The following is a 26,872-nucleotide window of genomic DNA, read 5'->3' as shown; positions in this document are numbered from 1 at the left end:
ATGTTGACGATCATTAAATAAAAATTAAGGCGAAAAATTCAGAATGATTATTTTGATATAAATATCTTTTATATTTTTTTGTCGTTTTGATTTTTCACTATCAAATATTCTATTGAATTGTATCTTTATTATTTTCTGATATACAAAACACGTTTTTACATAATTTATTTTAAAATAAACTTCTCTTTTTTTTTTAATTGTTTAACCAAAATTCAATACATAACAATTATGCAAAATTCACAATTGTCAATTCGCAATTATTTTTTATTTATTTTAGTTGCATTCTGTGTGAAATAACAATGTGATATTAATTGAGAAATATTACGATATACAGCACGATAAATATTTGCGATTTTCCACACTGCAGGAATAAATGATTATTATATTGAGACACGGGACCAACAAAATTCGTAAGATCATCGCGTTCCTCAGTGGCACGCGGTTTATTAAATTCCTGCGGAAGCAGATTCAGAGATAAAAGGGAAGAGAACGTAACGGCAAGAGAAAGAGAGAGAGAGAGAAAGAGACATTTAACGCGATCGTGATTATAAGGGAATTATAATCGACGTGAAATAAACCAATGTAATAAAAAAAAATATAAAGTAAAAAAAATTTCCGATAAATATAAAATTCCTTATTCTTATCATTTATATAAAATAATTTAATCCATCATATCTGAGTTTTTTAAAAACTCTCAAGTAGAAATACTTTTCTACTTTCCATCTCAATATTTTTACTCGGTAATTTTACATTAATTGAGTATATAAAAATATGTCAATCACTTATAATTGCTTGCAATCTTGTAATAAGATATGTAATAATATTTATTATAAATCGTACTAGAGAAGAGAAATATATTTGTCGAATATCAAATAAAATTTACTTTCGCGCAAGCGAGTAATTAACACAGTCGGAAACGTTTTGTGCACTTTGAACGCTAACCCAGATACCTTAACGCAAGCATAAAACTCGCGTCGCCGCTCGCGATAACCGGAGCGAGTTCAGGTATTATACGACTCAGAAATTCTTTGCATTCTTACGACTATCGGAGAGAAACGGTAGACTTTCCTTCGCGATTTACGTCGAGATGAGTAACCGACCAGCAAATTCGCGCTGTCCTCCACCCGCCACTCCCCTCGCCCGATCTCTCGCCGGATGCTGCGCTCTCGCGGAGATCGACCAACTGGCACGGTCAACGAAAGATAATAGTTCGTAAAAGAACAGACAGGTTTTGCGGTGGAAAAAGCGGATATTGCGAATACACGCTGCGAGAAAATGTTTGAAGTACTCATGTCAAATTGCTCGCACGAACGACAGGTGTTTTCCTCCTCTTGTCAAATTGACGAAGTGCGCGAAGAGTCGGAAATGGAAGATTGCGGTTTTACGCAAACGTGTTATTTAAAATAATCGTACTTAGCATCTTTCTGACCCATTTATCGAAACTGATGAATAATTTAAAAATAATTATGTGTTAAAAAAAAAATCTAAATTCAAAGAATACAAGAATTTATGATTCAAAGACAAATTATTTTAATCATACAAATTTATATACGAGAATAGAAAATTTATCTCTCTTCTTGAAACGTATATTTGTGAGATGAAACTAGGTGCTTTGTAACACGAAACTTTAATATCACACGTGCATGTACGAATAAAAACGGGGGATATACGTTCAACGTAAAACGTACACGCACAATATATATGTACACATAAAGGGACATAAAAACACATACGCACGCGTGACGATAATTTAGTCCTGACGAGCCGCAGGCACGAATTGAGATAAATGCGTTCGATAAGGAGGACTCGTCTTGCCGAAAAGAACGCGGAGACTACCTCACGAAACGACGAGAAGGTCATGGCGCGGCGGCGGGAAAGAAAGACAAGTTTTTTTTTTTTTTTTACAATGTGTGTGCCGTTGATAAGGAATTTGTCAAGGGATACGACCGCTGCTATTTGCGACTCGAGAAAAGAGCCGCGTCTGCGAACGCGTATCGATACGCGCAAACGAACACGTTCTTTGCACAAACTTCTCAAAACACGCACGCCTGCATATATACATACTCTGTTTGGCTTGTTTGTCCAAATCGAAGTTCAATCACCCAAGAGCGCGATGCATCGACTTTGGAATCGTCAATCCCTTCCACTTTTCTTGTTCACGTTTCTCCTCACGTTCTTCGTACATTTTATCTCTTCTTATCATTATTATCTTTCTCTATAAATTCCTCAATGTTGCGTAGAGCTACCAAGAGTCTTTTTCTTTATACGTGCATATGTGTGTATGTACAAAGATACAAGGAATCACTTAATTTTTCTCTTGTAGTAAATATTTTGTTATAAATAACATTGAAATAATTATGTATCTCCTCATAAAAGATACACAAATCAAAATATTTTTTCAAGAATGAAAGAAACAAGATTAAAATGTTGATTATGGATCGGAATAAAAGTAATATTTAACAGACTTCATAATTGCAGCAGTTTATTTGCACGCGAATGTCATTTATACGAAGGAGAAAAAATTTTCTATTAACCTGAACATATACCGACTCGAATTCTACTTATCGGACGTAAAAAAATGACATTTCACGATAACTCGTATCAATAAAATTAACTCGTATCAATAAAATTAACTGGTATCAATAAAATTGTACGATCGAAATGAGAGCCGTTTGGCTTCAATTATTATCGAATCAAGGCAGATTCACAAATTCGAGCAAACTCGATATCTTGGCACAATCATAACGAACATGATACATTACGCTGTGAAATGATGATTTAAGAACGAAACGACTCTCGAACGGCAGCCCTCGCTGCGTTCAGTCAGTGTATACGGGTATTTAAAGTATCCTTCCTGGTGTGCCGGGTCCGCTGTAAAGGAATACAGAGGAAAGCAAAAGGACTCGCGCGACGAAAGGGGCGGATCTAAATGACGAAACCAGTTTTAGGGAGCGTAAGAGTGGTAGTGTCGTGGAACCTGATCCGGTGCGATCCGCTGGTGATATCCTTTTGGTATATGAACCATCACCAGTGAGTTACCGAACCGCAACACTTAAACCGCCCAAGTATATTGCAGAGAGGCACAAAGTAAAGAACGAGGGAGGCGCAAAGAACGAGAGAGACAAGGAGAAATATTGTAAGAAAAGAAAGAAAAGGAGAAAGAAGCACAGACAGGGAGAGGAACGTCAGATTTATTACACTTTATGACAAAATCCCCTTAGACACGCGATACTAATAATACGTATAAATTTGTTCTTGAAAAAAGATAATTGCAAAGAAAAAATGCACACGTTGACGGTATTCTGTGTAAGAAGAAGACAACGAGAAAGAAATAGAGAAAAGAAAATAGAGCAGATGGAAAGAGTGAGAAAGCGGAAAAGCGAAGAAAAAAGATTACAAAACGGAAACGGAAGACAGAGGAAGAGGAAAGGTGATTAAGAGCCACAAGTGCATTATCCTTGGTACACATTATCCGCGCCCTCGCACGCGGAAGATAATTCTTTACGACTATTCTGGCCTTGGGGTTATTATCTCATCTCGCCCCCGCACGACGCCGCAACGCGATAATAGCGTTATCGCGAGAATAATTATTGTTCGATTAATCGATCTGTGCTCACGGATCAACGAAACTCATCGAAATCGAACTTGCATTCTTCTTTTATGAAACTTACAAAATTTCTTCGCGAACTTGAATTAGTTTTACATCGTCAAAATGCCTTATTTTTCTTTTATTAAAAGAATTAAAAGCTTTTTTTCAATATAAAAATAGTTTACACAAATATTTCTAATTATAATATTATATGTAATGATATTTTCATAATTCACCTACTCAAAAATAATAAAAATTAATGTATTTCATACATGATGTAAGCGTTTTAAAAAATAAAATAATTATTAGTAAAAAACTAAATAATATTTACTTTTAACTAAATATTATTTATAAATAATTATTAGTAAAAAAGGAGCCTAGGATGAATGTTGAAAAACGAATATACGATTTCGTACGTTCGTGAGAGATTCTTCTTCGATTCACCACTGCTCGGAAGACTCGTCTCTCGCGCGCTTGAAGGAGCCGGAGTCCTGACTTAAGGTCCGGAGAGCGGGGGTTTGCGCGCGGCAGGACGATCTGCCCCGCTTTTCCCCTCGCGATCCCGGCGGATCCTTTTTGCAATTAAAAAACCGGATGAACGGGTTCCAGCCACGGACATTCCGCAAATTCTGACCGCGAAATCGAGCGTAGAGAGGTCGGACCGGATGGAACGACGCGGAGGCTCTCGCACGGAGAATAAATAGCGGTGTTAGGAGCCCTCCTCCCCTCCCTCTCCCACTCCCCTTATCCCAACCTGTATATTCCTCACCCGATCCTCCCACCATTTTTGCGAGTCCTCCTCGCTCCTACATCCTGCCATTCCCGGTTCGCGAGAGCGAACATCACGAACTCCTCCTCGAGGGCGTCCGCAGCCTCCATCTATGAGCGCTTCGGTTCGGATTATCGGGACACTTCCGACGACTCGAGTATCGACAGGAGGCGAAATAAAGGAAGGGAAAATCGAAGGGAGGGATCGTGGATAGCAACGCGTACAAGAAAAATGGGGGAGTGATATCGGATTATTCCGCGAGGAGAATATCCGCGCTTTGGATGACTGTGGGCAACTTTCGGAGAGATAGCTGAAATACGAGAGAGGAGAAGAAATCCGTAATGATGTCGGGCATAAAACTTGAAGAGCCAGAGCGGCGATTTGCCGCTGCATTTATAGGAGCACACTCTTGAATATTATAGATCCATTATATAGACTATATCGAGCACCGAGTACACGATAAACATCCAACATTGGCTAATTCGATCGCGTAATATTACCTTACAACGTTCAGCATTCTCTTATGATCTCGTTTATAAAAAAAAAAAATATACTGCATAATCTCTCAACACAATGATGTAAAAGATACAATTACATATATATATATATATATATATAATTTTTAAAATTCTATCTCTTCTTGCGAAGACGCTTTTAAAAAACAAACGTCAGTAATATAAAGTTTCCATTCTACTATTCCATATTTCTCATCTATATTTCTGCATTTGATGCGCATCGCGGCCAGCGCAACGAGCCCGAGGCGCATCTACGCGCGAGGGAGATCGTGAAATGCAGAAGGAAGATGGGGAAAGACGACGAGAGGGATACGGTTAATTAGATCGGAGATTTCAGCCGACATTCCCGGAGCGAAGCCGGCCGCCGGATCCCTTTGTCTAGTTAGCAACATTCACCTACATTTTTCCTGCTGCATCTATGCCGCTGCGTCTCTCTGTTCTCATTTCCGATTGTTACGCAACGATCGCGCAACGCCGATCTATTCGCTCGAGAGCTCGTCGAGCACGTTCGAGAAAAGATTTTATCATCGTAATCCGATGTTTGGATGATCAATGTAATCGCTAACATTGCCATCACTGATTTCATTTTCTCTTTTATTTCTTAATATTATATAATAGTAGCTTTGCTTTTAAAAGTATTTATTTCAGAGAAAGAGAGAGAGAGAGAGAGAGAGAGAGCACTTGAAAATATCAAAATTTTTTTCATTTAAAAAAAAAGATTAAATGATTTCGTAAACATATTTTGAGCTGTAGAAAATGATTTTTAGATAAAATTATTGCGTGTCCCAAAATAATTTGGACATTTTAACTCATAGGGTTGAGAAAAAGAATATAATTTCTCTACTCTTTCTCTTAAAAAAATAAAAGAAAAAAAAAAAACAAATTGGATAAAAATAAAAAATAAAAAAACAAGAAATCGAGCTCGAGTTAAGATTCAAAGTAAGATTCACGGAGAATCGGATGGCAGCGCGTTTAGTGTTAAAAGCGCGCCGAGGATTTCCTTTGTCCGTTGCTATTTCTAGCCGCTCTAGAGCTACGATTCCACCTTATTCGCGCGCATTTAATCACGACGGGAGAGAATAATGTGACGCGTGGGCGTATAGACGCGATTATGCGATGCATAATCCGCGACCGTGCATCGCAGCGGTAAGCGTTTCCGCGGTAGCGGTGAAAGTTCAATTCCCTCGATCGCGAGACGCAAAGTGTGTTCGTCTCATTCCTAGAGAGTGAAATCGCTCTCGCAATTCTCTCGCGTGGCGAGAGAGCACGGAGCTACATATACACACCGGGTTACTCCCGGGTGCTGAGAGGAGTGATATACCGCGCATGGGCGCCGCGATGGACCATACTTGTATAGCCATTTATTCTCCAGGATAGGCAATAAGTGTGAAGCTGCCTTCCGGAATGAGACTTCATGGAACGACCTTGTCGATGGCATCGCGTTTCTAATAAACTCGTTAAATTGCGCGGAAGTGTTTTTAACTTTTAATAGATACGCGAAGGACGAGAATTTATATATACTGATGTAGTATTTTATTATATGAATACAATAAATTTTTTTTTAAAGAATATTATAATTTCAATAATTTTGTTTAATCTCCAAAAATTTATTCCGCTATAATAAACTAACTTACTCAATGCAGCTAAGAAAAATATATTTATTGGCAGTAAAATATTTTGTTTTCGAAAAACTTGTGTTTTTTTCGAAAATGTATTTATTCATCAAAACTTTTCCATTTTGCCAACAAAATAAATTTCGTTGTAATATCGAGTAATTAATTATACCAATAAAGTTTGGTTACTTTCACATGAAATATGCAAAATTAGTTTTGTTGGAATAGGAAAATTTTTTCCCGCGTAATATAATGCAGTAGATATCAGATTGATCGCTATCTAATGATTAATGGGTGATATAATATAGAAATATCGGAGAAAGCGTTACAACAACCTGCTCACAAATTTACTCTTATTAAATATGTTTATTAACTTGAAGAATATACTTAAATATACTGTTTTTTAAATAAAGACTCATGAGAAACATTTTTCAGAATTTCTCAATTATTTGGTGGATATTTCTGGCCAGAATCTATACATCTCTTTATGGAAAAATCTTGTCGGCGCCCATGTGGTATATATACGCAGAGAGAGAAGTAGGCGCGCGAGATTAAAGCTAGAGGCGAGCTCGAGGCGGACAACGTCCGTGAAAGAGAGTCGATTGCGAAAACGAGCGTCTTGCAAAATGCACGCGGGCCTAGGCCTAGGTTGCAGCTGGCGATATTATGTATGTACGTACAGATACATCCGTACATGTAAAACACATTAATCGTGACGTACGATGCGAGATAAAGATCTAGAAGCGAGCCGTTCTACACACATACACACACATATACACAAAATCCTGAGAGACAAAGAGAAACGGAAAATTGCAACGATCCGAGAAGTTCTCGTATTTTTTCCTCCGACTATTTTACGAGCCGTTGTAAAATGATCGACTAATGAAACCGCGCCCCGCAACGGCACTCGAGTTCAGAGTATCGATGACAGCGTTCCACATCATAACGTTTAGCTATTTCAATTTAAATACGGCCATTCGGGTCTCATCTTACATTAACATTGGCATTCAATATTAAGATAATAAGAGTAAACAAAAGAGAATAATATAGTTTGTTTGTTTGAGAACCGATGCATTAGATATAAAGACAAATGAAATTAAATGAGAAACATGTCATCTACATAAATAAATTCATATAGTTTTCATCATAATCAATTAAAAGCGAAAAATATTAAACGGAAAAAATTACGAAAAAAAAAATATACATGAGATAAAATAGAATATAATTACTCTCGCATTCCTGCGAGACAATTTCGACAGAATTATTTATATAACGGAATCACATCAACGTCCTGTTCATAATTACTAGTCTTTTCCCTTCTTCCTGAATAACAGTTACGTTCGCATAAGCGAAGGAAAGAGATTCGCTTAACGGATCAGTGCAGAATTGCGCCTTCGATACGAGTAATTGCCGATGCTTCAAGGATCGATAGCAATTTCCACTGTTGCGTTTCTGCCCGGTTTCCGCGAAGGTTGCTACTTACATGAGTAGAGAACTCAAGCGCGACTGCACTAGTCCTCTTTTAATCGAGATCCCACGAATGCGAGAGAACGCTGTTTCGCGCCCACACACACGCCACAATCCACAGTCCATCTAGCACGCACACACACACACACGCGCGCGCATATATATATATATATATATATATATATATATTGTATGCGGGTGCGCCCTAATGTAGACAAGCGGCTTTAGAGAGAGAGGCGACTGTATACACAGCGGATACTATATACGCTTCGGTGTGTTTGCGCCTTGTCACAATTAATCACTACCCACGTGGCCGCCACCCAGGCGAAGGCTTTTCTAGCGAGGTCTTCCCCGCGGCACCGCGAAAGCGCGTTTTGTCGTAAACGTCGATGTTCACTGTCGCTGGATGAAAGGCAGACAGCTCGTGCGCTGGCAAAAACAAAATAGTTTCCCACTGAACGTGCCGACAAAATATATTTTCGTGAAACCCGTTTTCGTTCCTTTCTATGCGTCGATATAAACCTCCATGCAGTTTTGAAAATATAATAATGTAATTAATAACACAGTTCAAATGAAAAATGTTTTTTTCCGAACACAAGAGGATAATCGATTTCCGTAATTTTTTTAAATATAATTCCGATTCCAAAATTACTCTCCATCACACAATTTAAAAAAATTTGCAATTAAAATCGCAAATAAGTTTTGTTGTAATAAAGTTGATTATGTTATTACAATTTTTTTTTCTTTTTTTTTTTAGTTTTCTTAAAAGAAATTTATTGTATCGATTTTATAGTCCTAACAATATGCTTTTGATTGTAATAATTGTATTAAAAAATTATATTTTTTTATAAATATAGTTAATAATTATTTATTACGATAAATATTATCAATTACATTTTACATTTCTTATCAAGTGATCTCTTGTGATATCTTCCTGAACTTTACAAAGTTTGCTCTCTCTTATTTTCAAAGATTAAGAAATAAAGTTAACTAAAGAAATGTGTTATTATGCGTCTGCATAAATTTCAATCTGATTAATAAAATATCATATACAACTATAATAATATTAGCTCGAATATGCAATAAATCATAGAAACACACGCAACGGCATTCAACATCGTAATTACAAAAGCTTTTCCTCTTCCTTTCACGTTAGCCACACAATTGCAATTAATAGCAGGGCGGCGCGGACACGCACGACGCGCACACAATCCGCCGGCACTTCCGGCCGGCGCTAAGTTGCCCTTAATTGCAATTAATGCGCGATCATTTTAATTAGATGGAGACAAGAGAGACGATCCTCTCGTCTGCATCGCGCAAAGGGGCAAAGGCACGAAGACGAGGACTGGAGGAGGGGAGAGAGAGGAAAAGAGGAAAACGCCGGGGCAGCCGCGAGTAGAAAATGAACCCTTAATTGGGACCCGGAGGGGTGCGATCGCGTTTCGTCGTCGTAAAGGGTGGGACACTCGCCAAGTAGAAGGGGGGAGAGGGAGGGAGAAGGGGACACCCGTTATAAGCCCGAGACTGAAGAACTTGTTGCTGGCGCAGATGGGGAGGGTCGCAAAACGCGCGGCAGTAAGCACGGCGGCTTAGGTTCGCGTATTGATCCAACAACACAACCGATGCATACACATGCATCGTTGCTGCGCCGGGTATCGGCCAGAAACGCGCATCCGTCCATCTATCTATCGCGCGCGTATCCGTCACGAAGAAAGCCCGAAATTTTTTCTCCATAGAGCCCGCACAGTCGGCCGCGCGGGGTTCATCGTTTATCGTTGATCGGAGGAAAAAAAAAAAGAGCAGTTGACGTGCGGTTTTAAGAAAAATAATGAATAAATACATTCTTTATTGACAGCGAGAGACGTTGAAAAATTTTCTAATTCTCTTTTTATAAACTCTATCTTTTGCAGATTACATATGTGTCTCCTTGATACATTGATTTTCAATGACATCAATTCAATTACCTTAGCAAAGCCGTTTTTCCTCCAATGGTCAATTAGAAGTATAATATTGCTTGTATCTTGAAATACGCGTAATTAAAAACAAGCTAATTTTATCCGTACCGCAAAAAACAGGAAAATCTCGTTCTACCGAGGCAAACATTTTAGACAAACACTAGAGACTTCGTCTCGAGAGACGCTGATACTGATTTATTGTACTTTCTCGGAGATCTCGGTAAATAAGTCCTACACGGTGCCGCCCCAGGTATCCTCAACAAGATGTTTGTTTGCCCGCGAATAAAAAAGCGTACGAAGGGTATTCGACTCTGTTACTTTAACCTTCCGAAATATATGCGCATTTAGACCGCGATGTCTGTTCGGATATCAAAGTCACTACTTCTCGTAGGAAAAACGATGACCAGCGAACCGCGCGCGTACATCAAGAGGAAAATCAATAAGCGGAGGGGCTCACGCGAGGCGTATTGTATATTTACGTTACAAAATCGTCGCTCGAGTTTGCTGTGCAAACTGTGATTTAAAGTTTTAACGTCGCTTCCCTCCGCGTGTGCTTCGCTCCGTTTAACTCGTAACTACTTATACGACGGCGAGCTCGCTTACGAAGCCAATAATAAACGACGTTGCACTTTTCTGTCGGAATTGGCCGCGAGTTAGATTTGAAACCTCGTAATAAAAGTGAAAAACATAAACACATACAATGTTATAAAATCTACGCCATAATAACAATATTTTAGTAAAATACTTAATAAAGTATTTAGTAAAATATTGAAAAATATGTTTTTTCGTAAAATATATTTTAATATTAATATTTTCCGAAAAGAAAAGATGATTCTCATTTAATAACATTTTTTTAGTTCGTCAATATAATTCAGAATTAAGCGCTGATTATATGCATATACGATACAATACTTCGTCTCTCAATGTTTAAAAAAAAAAATATTGATTTAGCTCGAATTTTGATCGAAGTTGTCAAAGCAGAGCATCAAGATCAAGGTTCGCGTGTAATGGCGCATAAAAATATTTTTATCGTTCGTATAGCGAACGTGGCGAATATATCACAAATTAACATTTCGGCTCTTCATGGCTTGTGCATTCGAGGCGAAGAACGCGAGAACGTCGTCGTACGACCGTGGCCGTGAAAGTGAAATTCGTGAATGAAACAAGCGGAACAACCTGGGCGGCGAACCGAAGTGAAGGTAAAGGTTGCTCTGCCGATTCGGTCCCGCTCACGCATCGCACGTTCTCTGCTCTCTCTCTCTCTCTTTTTCTTTCGTGATTCGTTCATCGGTCATCGGCTCCTTCGCGCGAAAGTGGATACGTATATGTGCATTCGACATCCGTCAGACAGAAGAGAACGTCTAAATTTGACGCTACATCCGAAATAACATGAATAAAGTAGAAAAATAATCGTCAAATTTCTTTCAAGATAGAAAAAAAAATATTAGCAAATCCATGCGACACTCGAATTAAATTCTCTGGTGAAAGATACAAATACTGCTTTGTCGCTAAATTTGCATAAAAATGTACCTGACACGTCTCCCAATCTTATTATACCGAGAGATGATGACTGCGCGAGGTGTCATTTTTTCACTCTCCAAATCTCTGACTGTCACCGAACGCTAGTATTTTTGCCCGACTTTAGTCGCGCTTTATGACGCCTCGCGTGGGCGAATAAAAATAGACGAGTCTCGAACGCGGTGCATAAAATGACGGAGCTTAAAGAGAGAGAAATAAAGGAGGAGAAGGCGGACAGGCGCGGAGGCGGCGGCGTTGAGGTTTCTCGCGAGCGAACGTTGCCTGCGGTCTTCGCGAAGGATGTCGTAATCGTCGATTAGAAAGCTTAAGAACATTAGTTCCATTTTCTCGGCCGCCGCATCGTTAAGTCATAATACATGAAAGACGCCGATTACGGCTGTACATAAGCGGGAAATTAGACTGACAGACTTTTCGTCGTCATGCGAGAATGTGGCTGAAAACTATTTCTACGAAGGAATTTCCAAACGGAAATTGACATTAAAATATTTTATGGGTCAATTCGTGAATCACCGGACATGTGTCACATTAATACTCTATATTAATTATCCAATATGACGATGAGTAATGACATTGCGAAAGTGAGATATGTTGTGAGTTTATGTTGTGCGTTCGCGAGAATTGCGAAAAAAAAGGAGGCCAAATCGCATCGCAAAGCGGACCGTAAAAGCGACACGCGAAGCGAAGAAGGTATAAATCAGCGACCGGTCGTACATTTGCGAGGCTAAAATATGGTATAAAACGCGTTTATATAATCGCGTTGCCATCGAAAACTCGCGGCACGTGCTGAGTTAAGTAGACAGCAGTAAAATGATTATGCCTGCGAACATCATCTCCTTTTCAATCTCGGTTTCTATGTTTGCGGCGTAATAATTAATTGACGCTTATTAACATCGATGTGTTTATAAGCTTCGACGGATTCACGGAGCGATAGGTCAGCTTATTTGGAAAGATTACTAACGTAAGCGTCTGAGGAATGGATCGAAGGTAATGTCTAATAACTACGAGCCTTAAATGGCGTGATAACGAGAAAAACAGAAAAATTAAATTGAAAACGTGTAAAAGAAAAATTGATTTGACCTTGTTACATGTTGTACATATGATTGACATTTTTATATTAATTACCGATCTGTCGATTTTATATAAATAGCACAATTGATTCACATGTTATTAATTATCTCTATACAAAATTCTGGAAATAAAAAAATTCTCACGTTTCCATGGCAAGCTCTTTCTCGGTTACCTAATATGTAATTTCCTTCCAACAAAGAGCTATTTATTTAAGGAAGTAGCTGCAGTTGCGAAACCATGTGGCTAAATTATATATTTTATTCTCTTATTGCATTCCTTCAACTAGATTAACGTATCGTATAATCTTTTTTTCACTTTCTTTTTCATGTATTTGATTATATTTTGATCGATGTTATTTGCTGAGTAAACTTTTTTTAAACTTTATGATTCGAATGACATCAACACCTTTGACATTAACAATTTTAATTATTGATAACTTTGGACAAAGATAATAATTTCCTTAAAGGAGAGAGAGTGCTTTAAGAATTTTTACATCATTCTTTATATATATATATATGAATGTTTTTTTAAGCACTTAGATATATTATCAAAAATTATTTTATATAATTCAAAGTGTACAAGAATTTATCCACTTAAGAAAAAGAAATGAAAAGGATATTTTAGCCATTTTTAAACGCATTACTGTGTTATGTCTAGATGAGAAATGTGGTTGCAATATAAAAAAATTTCCATAGAAAATGTATTTGTAGAGCTGTTTAAAGATTTAAAACTTGGAAGATATTTCGCTATTTCGAGAAATTCGAGGCGAAACAGCCTGTATAAGGAGAGACTGCAATCGGTATGGTATCTCGTCGCTCGTCGGACGAGGGTACACGTGAAGTCGAGAACGACGGCGTAATCGACGGTGCGTAAACCCGGCAGAGGAACCGACCGACCAGCCGACCGCACGAGAGAGCGCGGACGTGGACTCTTCTAAAAATAATACCCGCTCGAAAATGAGAGAACGCGAATGCTGCTCCGTCGTCGACCAAACATTGCCGAGTAAACGAACGAACGAACGGCGAAACTCTGCCGTGACCCTTTCGAACTTGCGAATAGATTCAGGGACGAATTTATTATGCGAATTACTTTCCTCGGGTCAAAGCATTGTGACATCTGCTTCTTTTAACTGCACTTTGTTACGCTTGCTGCATATGATATCAAGTCAATGTGTGCATCAGAAATTTATTGGGAATCATTTATTGGAAAAAGATAAATGTTATCAGGATATAATGCATACTTGAAGATATAAATTTTTACATGTTCTTTTAAAGCGTAGAGTTTAAAGGTAAAAGTTTTCCACGACACGTCCAATTGGAAATAGGAAAAGGAAGGAGAGGAGGAACAAAAAAAGAGAAGTAGGGAAAGAAAGGAGAGAGAAATGTGTTTATTGTAAGGGAAAAGATGTAAATACATGTTTGCTATTCGAATGCAAAACACGGGCAACACTTGACTCGATCACTATTTTAAATGCAAATACTATGTCGACTGTTTATCTGAATGAGTTTGATTATGAATTCGCATATTTGTGTACGTAAAAACAAGATGAAAATGTGCGGCTGAGATAACCCGCTGTACAGATATATATATATATATATATATATATATATATATATATATATATATATATATATATATATAAATCGCAAGAGGAAAGTGTTTTAATTTTTCTCGATCTCTTTTTCTCCCATATATGTATATCACATCTTAAATCGTACACACATACAATAAATTGATCGCACGCCAAACTAATTAAATAATTAAAATTCTAAAAATCTTTAACAATTAAATCAATATTATGATAATATTTATCTTTCAATTCGTCGAAATTTTTCAGTCGATCTGTAGAGACATTTATCTCTCTAAAGAATTTTTTAAGATCTTCCAAATCGTTTCTTTCTTATTCTAATATTTTTCATATTTCACAGAAAAAAAAAACGTTGACGCGACACATAATAGATAATGGATAAAAAGATAGAAGATCAGCGAGAAAATAAAATTAAATCCGCGAATTTACAGTAATCTATATCTTATTACAAGTGTAATAAGACATCGTGCAACGCGGAATTACGAGAGATCGCGCGCAAATATCGTGTCTGAGAATTAGACGGAAATTCGTCGCACCGGAAAACATTACCGAGTCCGTCCGTCAGCCGGCACAATAATGCGGTTGTCCGGGGTGGAGAGGGACGGGGGGAGGGGAGAGAGGAGGAGGAGCGGAGACTTTCTATGTAGAGACACACGACGGTCGCGAGTTTAGTGTACCACGGCGAAGCACCGTTAGGACACTAAACTTTTATTGCGACCCGTTTTCCCTCGCGTTCACGTAGAGGATATCGGCAGTCGCTTTAGGAACCCGCGAGACCAACAACAACACGCCGTTAATCGACAAAAGTCTTGAGAAAGAGAGAGAAGAGAGACATAGACTTGTCCGCCAATAAAATCATGCGAGATCTTTGAACGCGAAAAGGAAGTCCTAAAAACCCTTTGTGGAGCGACGTAAGGAAATGTTCCGCGTGTTTGTTCGCCCTTTATTTAAAGTCATTTTACGAATCACATGATATAAAACATTGTGGATTTTTTTTTTTTAAATAATCGTATAAAAATGAACGATGTAATGTAATATGATTGTGCACTCGTATTTGTACGAATAATAAATATACTATATTGATAAATGATTCAATTTATATTATATTTAATTCACAAATGATAAATATATTAAATTGATAAATTCGTAAATTTGATCGAAAACTCAACATGCATGTAGTCGATAATAACGATACGAACATGTCATGTCGAACTAAAAAAGCCAATCATTCAATGACTGTCGGAAACGGAGAAAGGAAACATCTGATGTAAGATGAGCGTCCTACTCGTCATTGATTACTTTCGCTCTAGGAAATGCCGGTTAGATTCCACGGATATTTTGTGTTTCAGATACGCGCACCCGTTGATATTACCTCGTATAATAAAGATAACAGTTTCGAGTCGTAGAGAGAACGCTCATAAAATTACATCACAACAAACGTGAGAGTCTGACAATTACCGTGCACCATGTATTAAAAAAGTCTTCGTTTTATTTATAAATAACGATTCGTGATTCACGTTAATCGGCGGGACCTCAGCATTTCTAACGTACGCATTGCAAAATCGCGCTATTGTTTATAGTTAGCGACGCGTTAATCAGCGAACGACTGAAAACAGTGGGCGCCGCGCTCGATATAAACGCGCGATGCACCAAAATAATCAGTTGGCCCGATGGAAGGGTCGAAGGAGAGGAGACGGCAGTATAGAGAGAGAGAGAGAAAGAGACAAGAGATAGCAGGCATCTCTACGAACCTATAAACACACGACGGCGCGCACAGAGAGGAGAAAGAGAGAGAGAGAGAGAGAGAGAGAGAGATCGAATATGGACGGACGGATGGACGGCCAACAGCAGCAGCAGACACGGTTGTCGGTCGCATAACAGCGGTACAACGACCCCCGCATGAGTTCTCCTCTCTACTCTCGTCCAAGCATCGCGCTAATTACGACGCTCTCCTCCGGCGAGCGGGAAGCAGTCACGAAGCGATCGGGAACCGAATAGAGCGAGACCGATTTCGAAAGCGAGTCGACGACAATGCTCTAGCGAGCGAGAGTAACGCGAGAAATAGTCGTCTCGCGCGATACGTGATACGAGAAACAATGTGATTCGAACGCGTCGTTATTTGTTGTTGTAGCACAGCGAGCGATATTAAATTTCATCGGATACTTTATCGTGATTGTTAAATCAGAAATCGTCACCGATATGGAGATACGATGCGCGACTCGCTCCCCTAGTCCCGGAAATACGTGATAAATAAATTATTCATTCGCGCGATCGGTATTCGAGATCGCGCAGATTCGTATGTTCTCGATTCGCGAGAATCTATTAAATCTATCGCACTCCCTCTCCCTCTCTCTCTTTCACTCTCCCGCGTCCGCCTCTCTTCTTTCAATCGTCTCACTCACTCACCTGTCAGAGCTCTCGGAGCTGTCGTATCGATCCGCGCACCGCTTCTTGCCGCAGGGTCCGACGAGGGTGTCCTCGGCCATCCTAACCTGTCCCTTGAACGGACTGCCCTGATGCCTAGCGACCGCGCCGTTATCCATCTTCGTAGCCGCGGCGGCGTTCTCGCCGACCGCTCGCGTCTCGTCCTCCGCCATCGGCTTCGCCTCCCTCGTCGCGACTACGGCGACGCTGGCTCTCTTTCTGCCGTCGTCGCGATCCTCGCGGTCATTCACTTCCGGCGCACCGTCCGCGCTCGTGCGTCGCGGCGACGACGACGACGAATCAGCCGCACTGTCGGCGTCCTCGACGCGCGTCACCGCGTTATTATTATTACCGGTCATGATTACCGCGACACCACCAGCACCACTTTTACTACCACTAATATTACTACTGCCACCACTATCACCGTCGCAGTCACTATCGACGCCGCCGCTGCCGTCGTAATAATCGTCGTCGTCGTCGTCGGACACGACGCTACGGACTATCTCGATTCTAACATCGTCGTGGTGGTACAGACCGACACTGCCGCCGTCGCCGCCGCTGCTACCACTGCCGTCGACGCCGACGCCACCGCTGTCACCGCTGCCGCTCTTCTCCTCGTCGTCACTCGCGGATGTCCCAGTCGCGTCGACGCACGAATCATCACCACCACCGGTCGCCGCGGCACCACCACCACCACCACTACTACCACCACTTCTGTGGTTGTTACTAACAATGCAATCGCTGTCGTTGTCACGATGATTGGTAAGGTGATGACGATGAGGATTAAAGTGATGATGATGATGATGATGATGATAATGATGAGATGGTGGTGGTGGATGATGGTAGGAATGACGAGGTGAATGATGCTGACGATAATGAATACGGCGGTCGTGGTGCGAACGACGATGATCGTCGATCGAAGACTCGAACGAAGACGCGTCCTCGTGCCCGCGCTTCGCGGACGAAGCGTCCTGACCTGGAGTCGTCACGATCGGCGTGGTGGCGTCCGCGCGTTTGTGCCGCTCCCTCGTCACGCGAGAATCACCGTCTCCCAGTTCGTTCGTCGCCGCCGCGGACGGACCGTCGTCTGCCATCTTGTAAACGAACGCGCACTACTACTGTACTATGGATCGTGTCGTGTCCGGCAGTGGCCGTTATGGCACACACGGGCCGCGCCACCGCTAAAAGCCAATGTCGCGCTGCTCCACGCTGCTCTACGGTCCGGCAGCGCACACGGCTCTCGGCTTGGCTCGGCACGGCTCGCGAGCCCCTTCTACTCCCACTCCGCGTTGACGCGTGAAACGGCACAGCCACCTCTCCCCGACGGTCTGGCACTGTGAGGCGCTACGCACTGAAACCGGCCGCGGTTCGCCGCCCCTCCAACGCCGGAGACGCCCGAGCGAGCCCGAGGTCGACCGAGCGCCCGAACGCTACCGAGCGCGCCCGAACATGACCGAGCGCGCACGCGTCCCCGACACAGCGACGAGTAGATATGTTATTATTGTCATTGTCAGTCAGATTTGTATTGTATCGGCGTAGGATCGTGAGGATAACACGTTACGCAGTTACATACGCATATTTGTCACGAGTGTCGTCTATTTCATCGCGTTTTATCCCGCTGTCGCGATATTACGGAATTACGATACGCGAGTGCTTTAGATCTACGGGCAGCTTGAAAGGAGACTAAAGCAGGTCTGGCAACATTTGGCGGTAAGTACAGTAAACATTTTTGCCGCGAATTTCGAATTCCATTCTTGCAATTAAATGGGTTGTTTCTCAATTAAATCATTTTTATATCTCGATTATTTTTAATATTAGTTAAGATATGTTCGAATTTTATTTTCATATTGAATGAATACTACGATTAATTCGCCACTTTAATACTTATTTATAGTATCGTTCTGCGATAAATTTCAATTTCTTTTCTATTATTTAAAAATAAATCTCAGTTCGACTTCGTAAAAATTGCCATTTCGGTTTCGTTCATTCAAGGCGATAATAAGAGCGATTTCTTCCATTTTCGATCAGAAAAAATAAAAAAAATTTATAATGTTTATATTGTGATAAATAAGAAACCAATATTTATCTTATCGAAAGTACTTTATTTTAATAATACTGCAAAATAAATAGCTTATTTAGGAGCGTTGTAACAAATCGTGTCTATCGTGGAATGTTGAATCGAAAATGACGACAATAATTTGTGCGTACATCCATAAAATTATGGATATATTTATGTATAATACTGAGATAAAACATGAAAATTAAATTCACGTAAAATAGAAACTTGAATACAAAGTTTATATATAGAATATATGTAAACAGATCTTAATTAAATAATTTATTAAACATTTTTTTTTTTACGTAAATTAGGGGAATTACTTTTCATAAATTTTCAAAGGCGATGCTTTTCCTTTTGTTGTGATTTCTTTAAAAGAGATTTAATCAAATATATCGATTGAGAATTGAGACAATTTCATTGATAGCACCTTTATAGTTTTTCTTACGTTTCTCATTCGCTCGCGAAAATTGTGAAAGTATTCTACATATGTATATCAGTGTAAATATTTATTTAATTATAGTCAAAACTAAGTATTTGTTTTTGCTATATACATTTTTTATACTAAAAAATAATACGAGATTTTATGTTTCTTATTTATACAGACTATGAAATTTTCTTTGCTGGTTTTAGTTTTGTTGCTTACGTTTAAACTTTTGCACGATAAATTTGCATTATATACATATGCATATATATCCATGTAAAACATTCAGCTTATATCAATTTCATAAACTTTTCAAAGTTTAAAAGCTGATATCACGAGAATTGTAATTGATTTATATATGAATAATTTTTATCACCAGCATTTTGTTTTGAATAATAACATAATTATGAATTTTTTTGCGAGATATTGTATCAATATATAAGTACATCAAAAATACGTAAAAAATTTATCACTTGCAATGATATATTGTCGCGATACTCTATCGAATTTCATGTTTGGTTATTTAGACTTATTTAGGCCAGTCATGAAAAACGTGGATGTAAAAATGACAAATTTTTCTAAAATTGTTCGTCACGTACATTCATACCACATCGCGATGCGTCCGCTAATTCCGTCAGCAAAAGAGTTTCTGTATCGGGAGAACTTATCGATTGATTAAACGTACCGATCTGCCCGCTGACACTTCGAGCGAGTTTACGGTTACGTCTCTCTTTTTTTCTCTCAATTTTCAATTTTGTAAATTCGTTGTCGGCGTTGTCGCTAGAACACGAGGAGCTTGAGGTACTGGGTAGATCATCGTTTATTCCGCTACCAGGAAAACTCTGATCGTAGAAGCTCGATCGTGTCGATTGCGCGAATTCTTGTGTCCTGAAATTTGATAAAAATAAAATCCCCCGAAATTATATATGCAATTAAAATGCGTTTTGAATAAAATTTACTCTCTAATATATATATATATATTCAAAAGTTTCTATAAAAATGTAATTCCATAAAAAAATATTTTGATTAAATCCAATATATGTCACGTACAGAAATTCGCGAAATTTTCCGATACGCATTTACAAATATCGTTAAAAAATCGCCAGGTATCATTCGTGTGTTTCATTGATCTGTTGTTAAATTACCTTAAAGTGTTCGGTCTTTCGCGCGTAGTTCCGGATTCCGTGCTACCGGCTACAGTTAGGACTGCTCCTTGTGCAGGTGCGCTTTTAGAGAATACCTCGCGAAATTGCGTTGGTCTAGGCACGTCAACGGGATCGCTCGGCGGTGGCGGGCCTTGTGCGAATATATTTTGTACATGAGGCCTATTATTATCGTTCGATTGCCGTAACGATGTGAGCGTCATTTGCTCGTCTACTTCCTCGATGACGCCTATCCTCATAGAACTACTCGCACCTGCGACAATGTCCATTATACTTTATCTTGATCTCGCTGTTTAGAATCACTATGATTTTAACTTGATGTTAAATAAAAGACATACCAGGTGGTCGTATTTGCAGCGAAGCTGCTGAGCTTGAGTTCGTAATCTTTGCCGGAGTTTTAGTGCCACTTGTGGCACCTCCGTCCGGTCTGTCTTCTTTGCTAAAGAATCTCTTAAGTACGCTGGTAACGCTGTTTATTCTTGTGAGCGAGCCACCCAAGTTGCTGGGTGTTGAACCACCGCTGATATTGCGCTCTCGATTACTCACTCTACTGGTACTTCTAAATATAAAAAAATCAGCATATCTTATTGTTAGAATGATTATCGTAAATATAATTGTTCATCATGTCTGCTTTTACATTCATAATCACTGTATTTTCTAAAAATCTAGTTTTATTAATTAATTATTACATTTTTATCTTTTATATTATATTAAATTAATCTATCGCAAAATGTGTAAATAAAAATTACCTTACTAATCTCTCAGTACTTTCTGTACCATTTCTATTTTTGCATTAAAAAAAATGACGACGCGTCAGTAAACATATTTCTCTTTAAACTTGAACAAATATTACTTAAAGAACTGAACAATTTGCGCTTACCGGGAAATTTTTCCGGTCGCGGTGAAATGTATCCCCGACGCGGCGTCGTCAGCAATGTCAGAGTGGAATTTCTGATCATCCGGCGCAAGATCCTCGATTTTAACCGATGACGGTTGCAGTTCTTGTTGCGCGGCGGACAATTGTATATTGGCTGTTGAGTGTTGAGGATGTTCCTCGCGGAAGGGTTGCGCCGCGGCGGTATATGGGAGTTCCATGGGGAATATTTCGTCCCAATATTGATCACGTATGAGTTCCGGATGATCGTGATGCATCTCGTCGACAATCAAATAGCTTACCTTAAGAGCGGATGAATAATAACGTTATTAAATATCGATATTTCGTTACAAATCCGTGAATCGCACGAAAATATTATACAATTGTAAATTTAAATAAATTATTATCGCGATAAATTTTGAAAAAAAAGAGAGACAAAAGGAAGAGAGTCTTACTTGCAAATTGCGATCGATTAACCAATTTACTTCGAAATCGTCATCGTCCTCGCCAAATGGATTGATTAGCGTCTCGGCTACCTTTAACCAGCCCATATAGAAAAAGAACTGTAACGTCGTGAATACAGGGAAATACAGATCGATGATTGAGTTTGACGTTTGAATCCATTGACGACCCATTACACTGGTCAAGAAGTAGGTGTATACAGCTAGTGTGACGACCTGTATGGCGAAAAAATAAAATAAAATTTAAAAACATGAGGAAAATTTATAATAAATCACAAGTCTCTTAAATACATATTTATTGGATGATGTATCCAATAATATACGCTTTTTTCGTTAGTTTTTATTAACTGTTTAAGTTTTTATTAATTTAAAAACTTGTACCTACCTGAGTATAGACTAACGGGACACTAATTGTGTCGTAGTGTAAAATAGTGCCGCACTTTCCGCGGAATTTGTTAAGTTCGTCGATGAGAGTCTTAACCGCGAAATCGTCGCGTATTCGACCTTCCTTCCGAGCGCGGGTCACGATGCTCGTAGCCCAAACTATCGGCAACCAATGCTTACTCGGCTTCGGAAATTTCGCATTCAAGCTTTGAAATATCGTTAATTCGTTGTCAAGTAGCAAGCCGCTATCCACAAAATGCTCCAAGGTGGGGAATCTTTTTTTTACCCGCGGCGCGACATTTGTTAGAACCACAGTCAGACAGACACACACATACCTGAAATAATTTATTTCTCGATAAAATTTATGCAAAGAATTATTTTAAAATTATTTTACAATAAGAAAAAATGCGCCTCGCTTCTATTTTTTATTTTTGTCTAAAACATGATGGAATATATATAATTAATAATTACTTATATAAAATATTTTATTGATTTCGAATAAATAAAATATATAATACTTTGAGAATTATATAAAATTGCTCGTGTTCTATTGTTTAGAAGAAAAAGAGAAAAATATTACACTGTTTTCCATTTGATATTGTTTGCTCGAACTTTATACTATAATAACTTTACATTATACGGTACCTAAGGATCGTACGCCGCATCAGACGACCGCGCTCGTCGTTTCCGTGTATAGTGGCTGATACAAAGACCGCAATGGAATCAGGCCATGGTATCGCTAAATATTGATTCCACCATCTAGTCATCACGATAGTGACATAGAAACCCAAGATAAATGAAACCGGTATTAGGTCGCTAAACTTATTGCAATATATCACCACAAATTCGAAAAGCTTTTTCTGCTCTTCGTTTAATAGCAATCGATAGATGCCAGACAACGAATAGTAGATGAAGAGGAAAAGCGATAAGTCGAGCCAGACGAGTTTGTAAATACTCGCTCGCCATCTGAAACAAATTGTATAACTCGTCAATTAGGAGCGAACATCTGTCACGGGAAGGAGATACGACTCGAGATGATATCTCGCCGAGAAATCATACTTGGCGAATAGACAAAAATCCTAATAAAAATCTAATGCGCTTTAAAATTTGTGACAAACAGTTATAAAACATGTTAATTTAAAACCGTTGCACATAATATATGCGACTAAAACGTTATCGCGACATTGTTATCGAACCGAAAGTCAATAATTCTACTTACGAGTAGAGACTGTATCTTATGTTAGTTTCTTTCTACAAATAGCGACATCACATTTGAAATAGTGTGTCAACTTTGAATGATGGAGTATCGTATTTTTATGCAAACACGTGTTAAAAACGTGTCGTCATCCGTTATTTGGGAATATTCCAATATAAGTTACGGTGAAATTATTCTAGAGAATAACTTGTTCGTAAATGTCATTCTGTAGACGATCTACACTTATGTCAGTTTTACGTAAAATGCGGACGAATAATTAAACGGAGAAAGAAAGTATTTAATTATATCTCTTGCATAATTGACATTACAATACTACATGAAAAACGAGGATGAAAAGATAGCGCGAAATAATAAGTGGGAAATAATATAAACATAAGAAATTGTTGTGTACATATTAAAATTAGATTAAACATTAATAGAATACTTTCTAATATTGTGTAAAATTATTATTCAAATATAGACAAGTAATTTTTTGTTAAAAAATATATTTTTGATAATAAAATAAAAAATCAAAACATCGATCAAAAATTACAAATCTTCATATCCGAAATGATCTCACAAATGGGAGACAATTAAAATCATCATCTTACCTGAGCAACAATTTGGGGAAGCAACCGAGCCCCCTGCAAGTAGCTACTTCAGCAGTGTAGCTGACCGTCATGTTTCATCTGCAGCTTGATTCTCTTTTCCTCTTTGACTCAACTTCTCGTACTGTATTCGCTCTTTTGCCTACAAGCAACTCGTGACATCTCCGAGAAGCGTCGGAAGATGAGACAGATGTTGTAAAGTGATAATCGAGCGCGACTATTCGCGTGATTATAGACGGCGTCAACTCCTCTTCGGCATCATCACTCGCTTCCTCGATGAAATCCAGCCCGCGAACCACCATCGGTAAGAGACCGCCAAGGTCATCGTTGACACACGATTGATCCGGCTCTGACGCGATTATGTAAGTTATAGAACGCAAGACAAACTCATTAGCTTTAATACGCGTACTTCTCGCGTTTCACGTGAGTCGACGCTGTCAATGGAACTATTGTTTGAATCTATCGTCGTCCTTCTCCTCGCTTTTTTGATGTTAATATAAATATGTTCGTTTTCGTGGTCGATGATGCGAGATGAATTTGGTACAATTCGAACTCTTCGTCGCACTAAAATTTATTAACGTGTTATTATCGATATCTTTTATCATATGTACCAAGTTTTAACAAAGTCATAATTCATGCACTATATAAATTTACACATGTGATTCGTAAGAATTTATTACCTCAGAAAGATAGTCGAAGGGTTCTGGATTTTATCGGTTTTCTCTGTTACTTTTGTTGTCTCTTTAGAAGCCAACATTCATATTCAAAAATTATGGAATCATATAATTTGTTTTCACAAATATGACATTGCCGAGAAATGTGTTTTGTTTACTCGAGATATCTTGTGATATCGTGAAATTTTATAATTTTATATATTTTCTAATTAGCAATCTTTTCTTTGTCAAGAATTGTGCATTTTGAATATCTTTTCGTTACAATGTTATTTTCACAGAAAAACCTCGAAAGTTTTCTCACGGATAAACATTAGATTTGAAACGGTGAATCTAAAACAGGAACTTGATTTGTTTGAGATTCTTTGATGGTTCATATAACATCAAAGATCGTCTACATCAAGGACCCTGCTATCGTGACATATATCAAAAGAGTTCTTTGCAGTGTTGAGCTGCTCATTTTCCCAATTATAAAAAACACGCAACTGATACTAAGGCGCAGATAGTTGGCTCCTCTAATCTTCTTGACAAGAATATCCAATCTGTAAAAAATCGATGAATTAAAAGATACATATAAAAATGTAATATTCTAATTAAATTGTAAAGTTTAATTTTTTATTTTCTTTCGGGAGGATTTTTAAATATAAAATTTTGTCTTTATTCGTTTTTACAAAGAAATATTAAAAATAATTTTTATTACTTTTATTAATTTTTAATCAATTTAATTAAAGAGAAAGAAAATTAATAATAAATCTTTTTTTAAATGATACTGGAAATAATGAGCAAAATTTTAAAAAATTTCCGAAAATCCAATGCAAATCGCTTGATATTTGATTATATTCGCTATAGTTATTGCGCGACCAGAAAGGATCAATAGTTGTGTAGAAGGTTAATCGGTAGGAAGAGGAGGAGGATGTGGATATCTTAACATTTTTAATTTAATCCTTTATTTCATCGCCCAAGATTTTAATTCTTGCATGAGAATCTATTCGTGTAATTAATTACTTTTAATTTTTCCTTAATCCCTTTTATCTATTCCCCGAAGCATAGTTCGCGCATTCTACCGCATTGCGTTCATCACTGTGTACACATCGTTATCATTACGAAGACACGTTATCACGAGTATTGTACATTGAGTATCAATCGGCGCGTTACATCGACGAGACTGTTAGTCTCGGTCGAATCCTCGTAAGTATCGATGCGAGTTTCCCAATGACGTCATTGTAATATGACGAGATACTAAAAGTGTTACGATTGTCACGCCTACATGTAACGTCATCATCGCATCAAATATAGATTTAAAATGGATACATATACAATATATATTGACCGGGTCGACGCCGACATTTAAAACATGTATAAGAATATGTGACATAACGTTATGTATAATATTCATATACACATGTTATTTAATGTATGACTAATGGAACTAGTAAAAAAATATTTGTACATAATTTTTTTTAATCACAAATTAAAGTCAATGCTGTCATCGCGAGAGACAATTCTGCCCGCTAAAATTGCGATCATATGTTACCAGAGATGCAAATGACAGAGTGAAGAAAAGTAAATATTGTGATGTGCCATACATATAGCCGAGTAAAATTGTAAGACCTATTTTTAATATATACCGCAATTTACATTTTCGCAAAATAGAATATTAGAAATTGGAACATCATATAATGACACTGCTGCAGATCAGCTGCCGTGCAATTTTTGACCTTGAACCTTCGCGCAATTATATGTATCATAGATGCGTTCGTAAAATTCATTATTTATTATTCGCGTTACACTGTTTAATTCGTCTAAAATTAACACGTCATATATTATAATCACGTTATTACAGTTATATATTTAATATTTTAAACATTTTTCTGGGTGCTTGTTAAGGGAAGGAAATATAGGATCGTGGAAAGTCGATAGTAGTTTCCAACACATCAACCGAACGAATTTTACTCACGGAACAAAGAAAGATAGGCAATGTAGCGTTAGATAGACAGGTAGAGAACGTTTGGCGTTTATTTTCCTTGTCCTTGCGCTCTCTTGCACACTTACCTCTTGTATTTGATCGATCCGCGTTCGCAAATATGCAGGAAATATCAGTTCACCGAACAAACACATGTGCGATCTCGGATCGAGCACGCCAATATGCGAAAGAACTTCCACATCACACGATCAAACATCGCCTAGCCAGCCAGTACTGACTGAAGCGGTAGAGCATGCCGCAGCACGAGCACGCCAATCCCATCCCCTGCACTCTTCACCTTCACCGATCTATCCCCTCCGACGTCATAACGTTTCCGCATGAGTCAGTGGTGCTCACAGTCAGCTCCGCTTGTGTTTAGCTGACATTTATTTTGAATAAGTATGCTTCGGACGCTCACGCGTACAGCTATTTTTTTCCATTAATTTTTTCATCGCTTATATCAAAACAACTAGAGTCGTTCTTCATCTTGACATTGCAAACAATTAAATATGTATAAAGATAATGGATAAGAAAGAGAATCTGTAT

At 38.5% G+C, this 26,872-nt stretch overlaps 2 protein-coding genes across 3 annotated transcripts in view; both read right to left on the bottom strand.

Moving 5' to 3' along the window:
* LOC126850901 (uncharacterized) overlaps window positions 1-17,839 on the bottom strand; it is an 86,414-nt gene extending 68,575 nt beyond the window's left edge. For both annotated transcript variants that reach the window (XM_050594364.1, XM_050594365.1), the window contains exon 1: window positions 16,510-17,839. In XM_050594364.1, coding sequence (XP_050450321.1) covers window positions 16,510-17,621 — 1,112 coding nt within the window. In that variant the 5' untranslated portion in view covers window positions 17,622-17,839. The remainder of the gene's footprint in view (window positions 1-16,509) is intronic.
* A 769-nt stretch (window positions 17,840-18,608) lies between these two features.
* LOC126850905 (bestrophin-4) lies at window positions 18,609-26,748 on the bottom strand. Its single transcript, XM_050594371.1, has 10 exons — window positions 26,416-26,748; window positions 24,373-24,905; window positions 23,696-24,256; window positions 22,535-22,855; window positions 21,891-22,224; window positions 21,500-21,721; window positions 21,051-21,346; window positions 20,509-20,729; window positions 20,153-20,423; window positions 18,609-19,895 (listed from the first exon to the last, which is right to left on the bottom strand). Exons 3-10 carry the CDS (start codon window positions 23,764-23,766, stop codon window positions 19,586-19,588), a joined length of 2,046 nt encoding a protein of 681 aa, XP_050450328.1. The 5' UTR covers window positions 23,767-24,256; window positions 24,373-24,905; window positions 26,416-26,748; the 3' UTR covers window positions 18,609-19,585.
* Window positions 26,749-26,872: the final 124 nt, after the last annotated feature.

Source organism: Cataglyphis hispanica, chromosome 7, assembly GCF_021464435.1.
Source record: "Cataglyphis hispanica isolate Lineage 1 chromosome 7, ULB_Chis1_1.0, whole genome shotgun sequence".
NCBI classification, from domain to species: domain Eukaryota; kingdom Metazoa; phylum Arthropoda; class Insecta; order Hymenoptera; family Formicidae; genus Cataglyphis; species Cataglyphis hispanica.
Note: the sequence above shows the minus strand (reverse complement) of the source record. Positions and strands in the feature narration are given on the sequence as shown.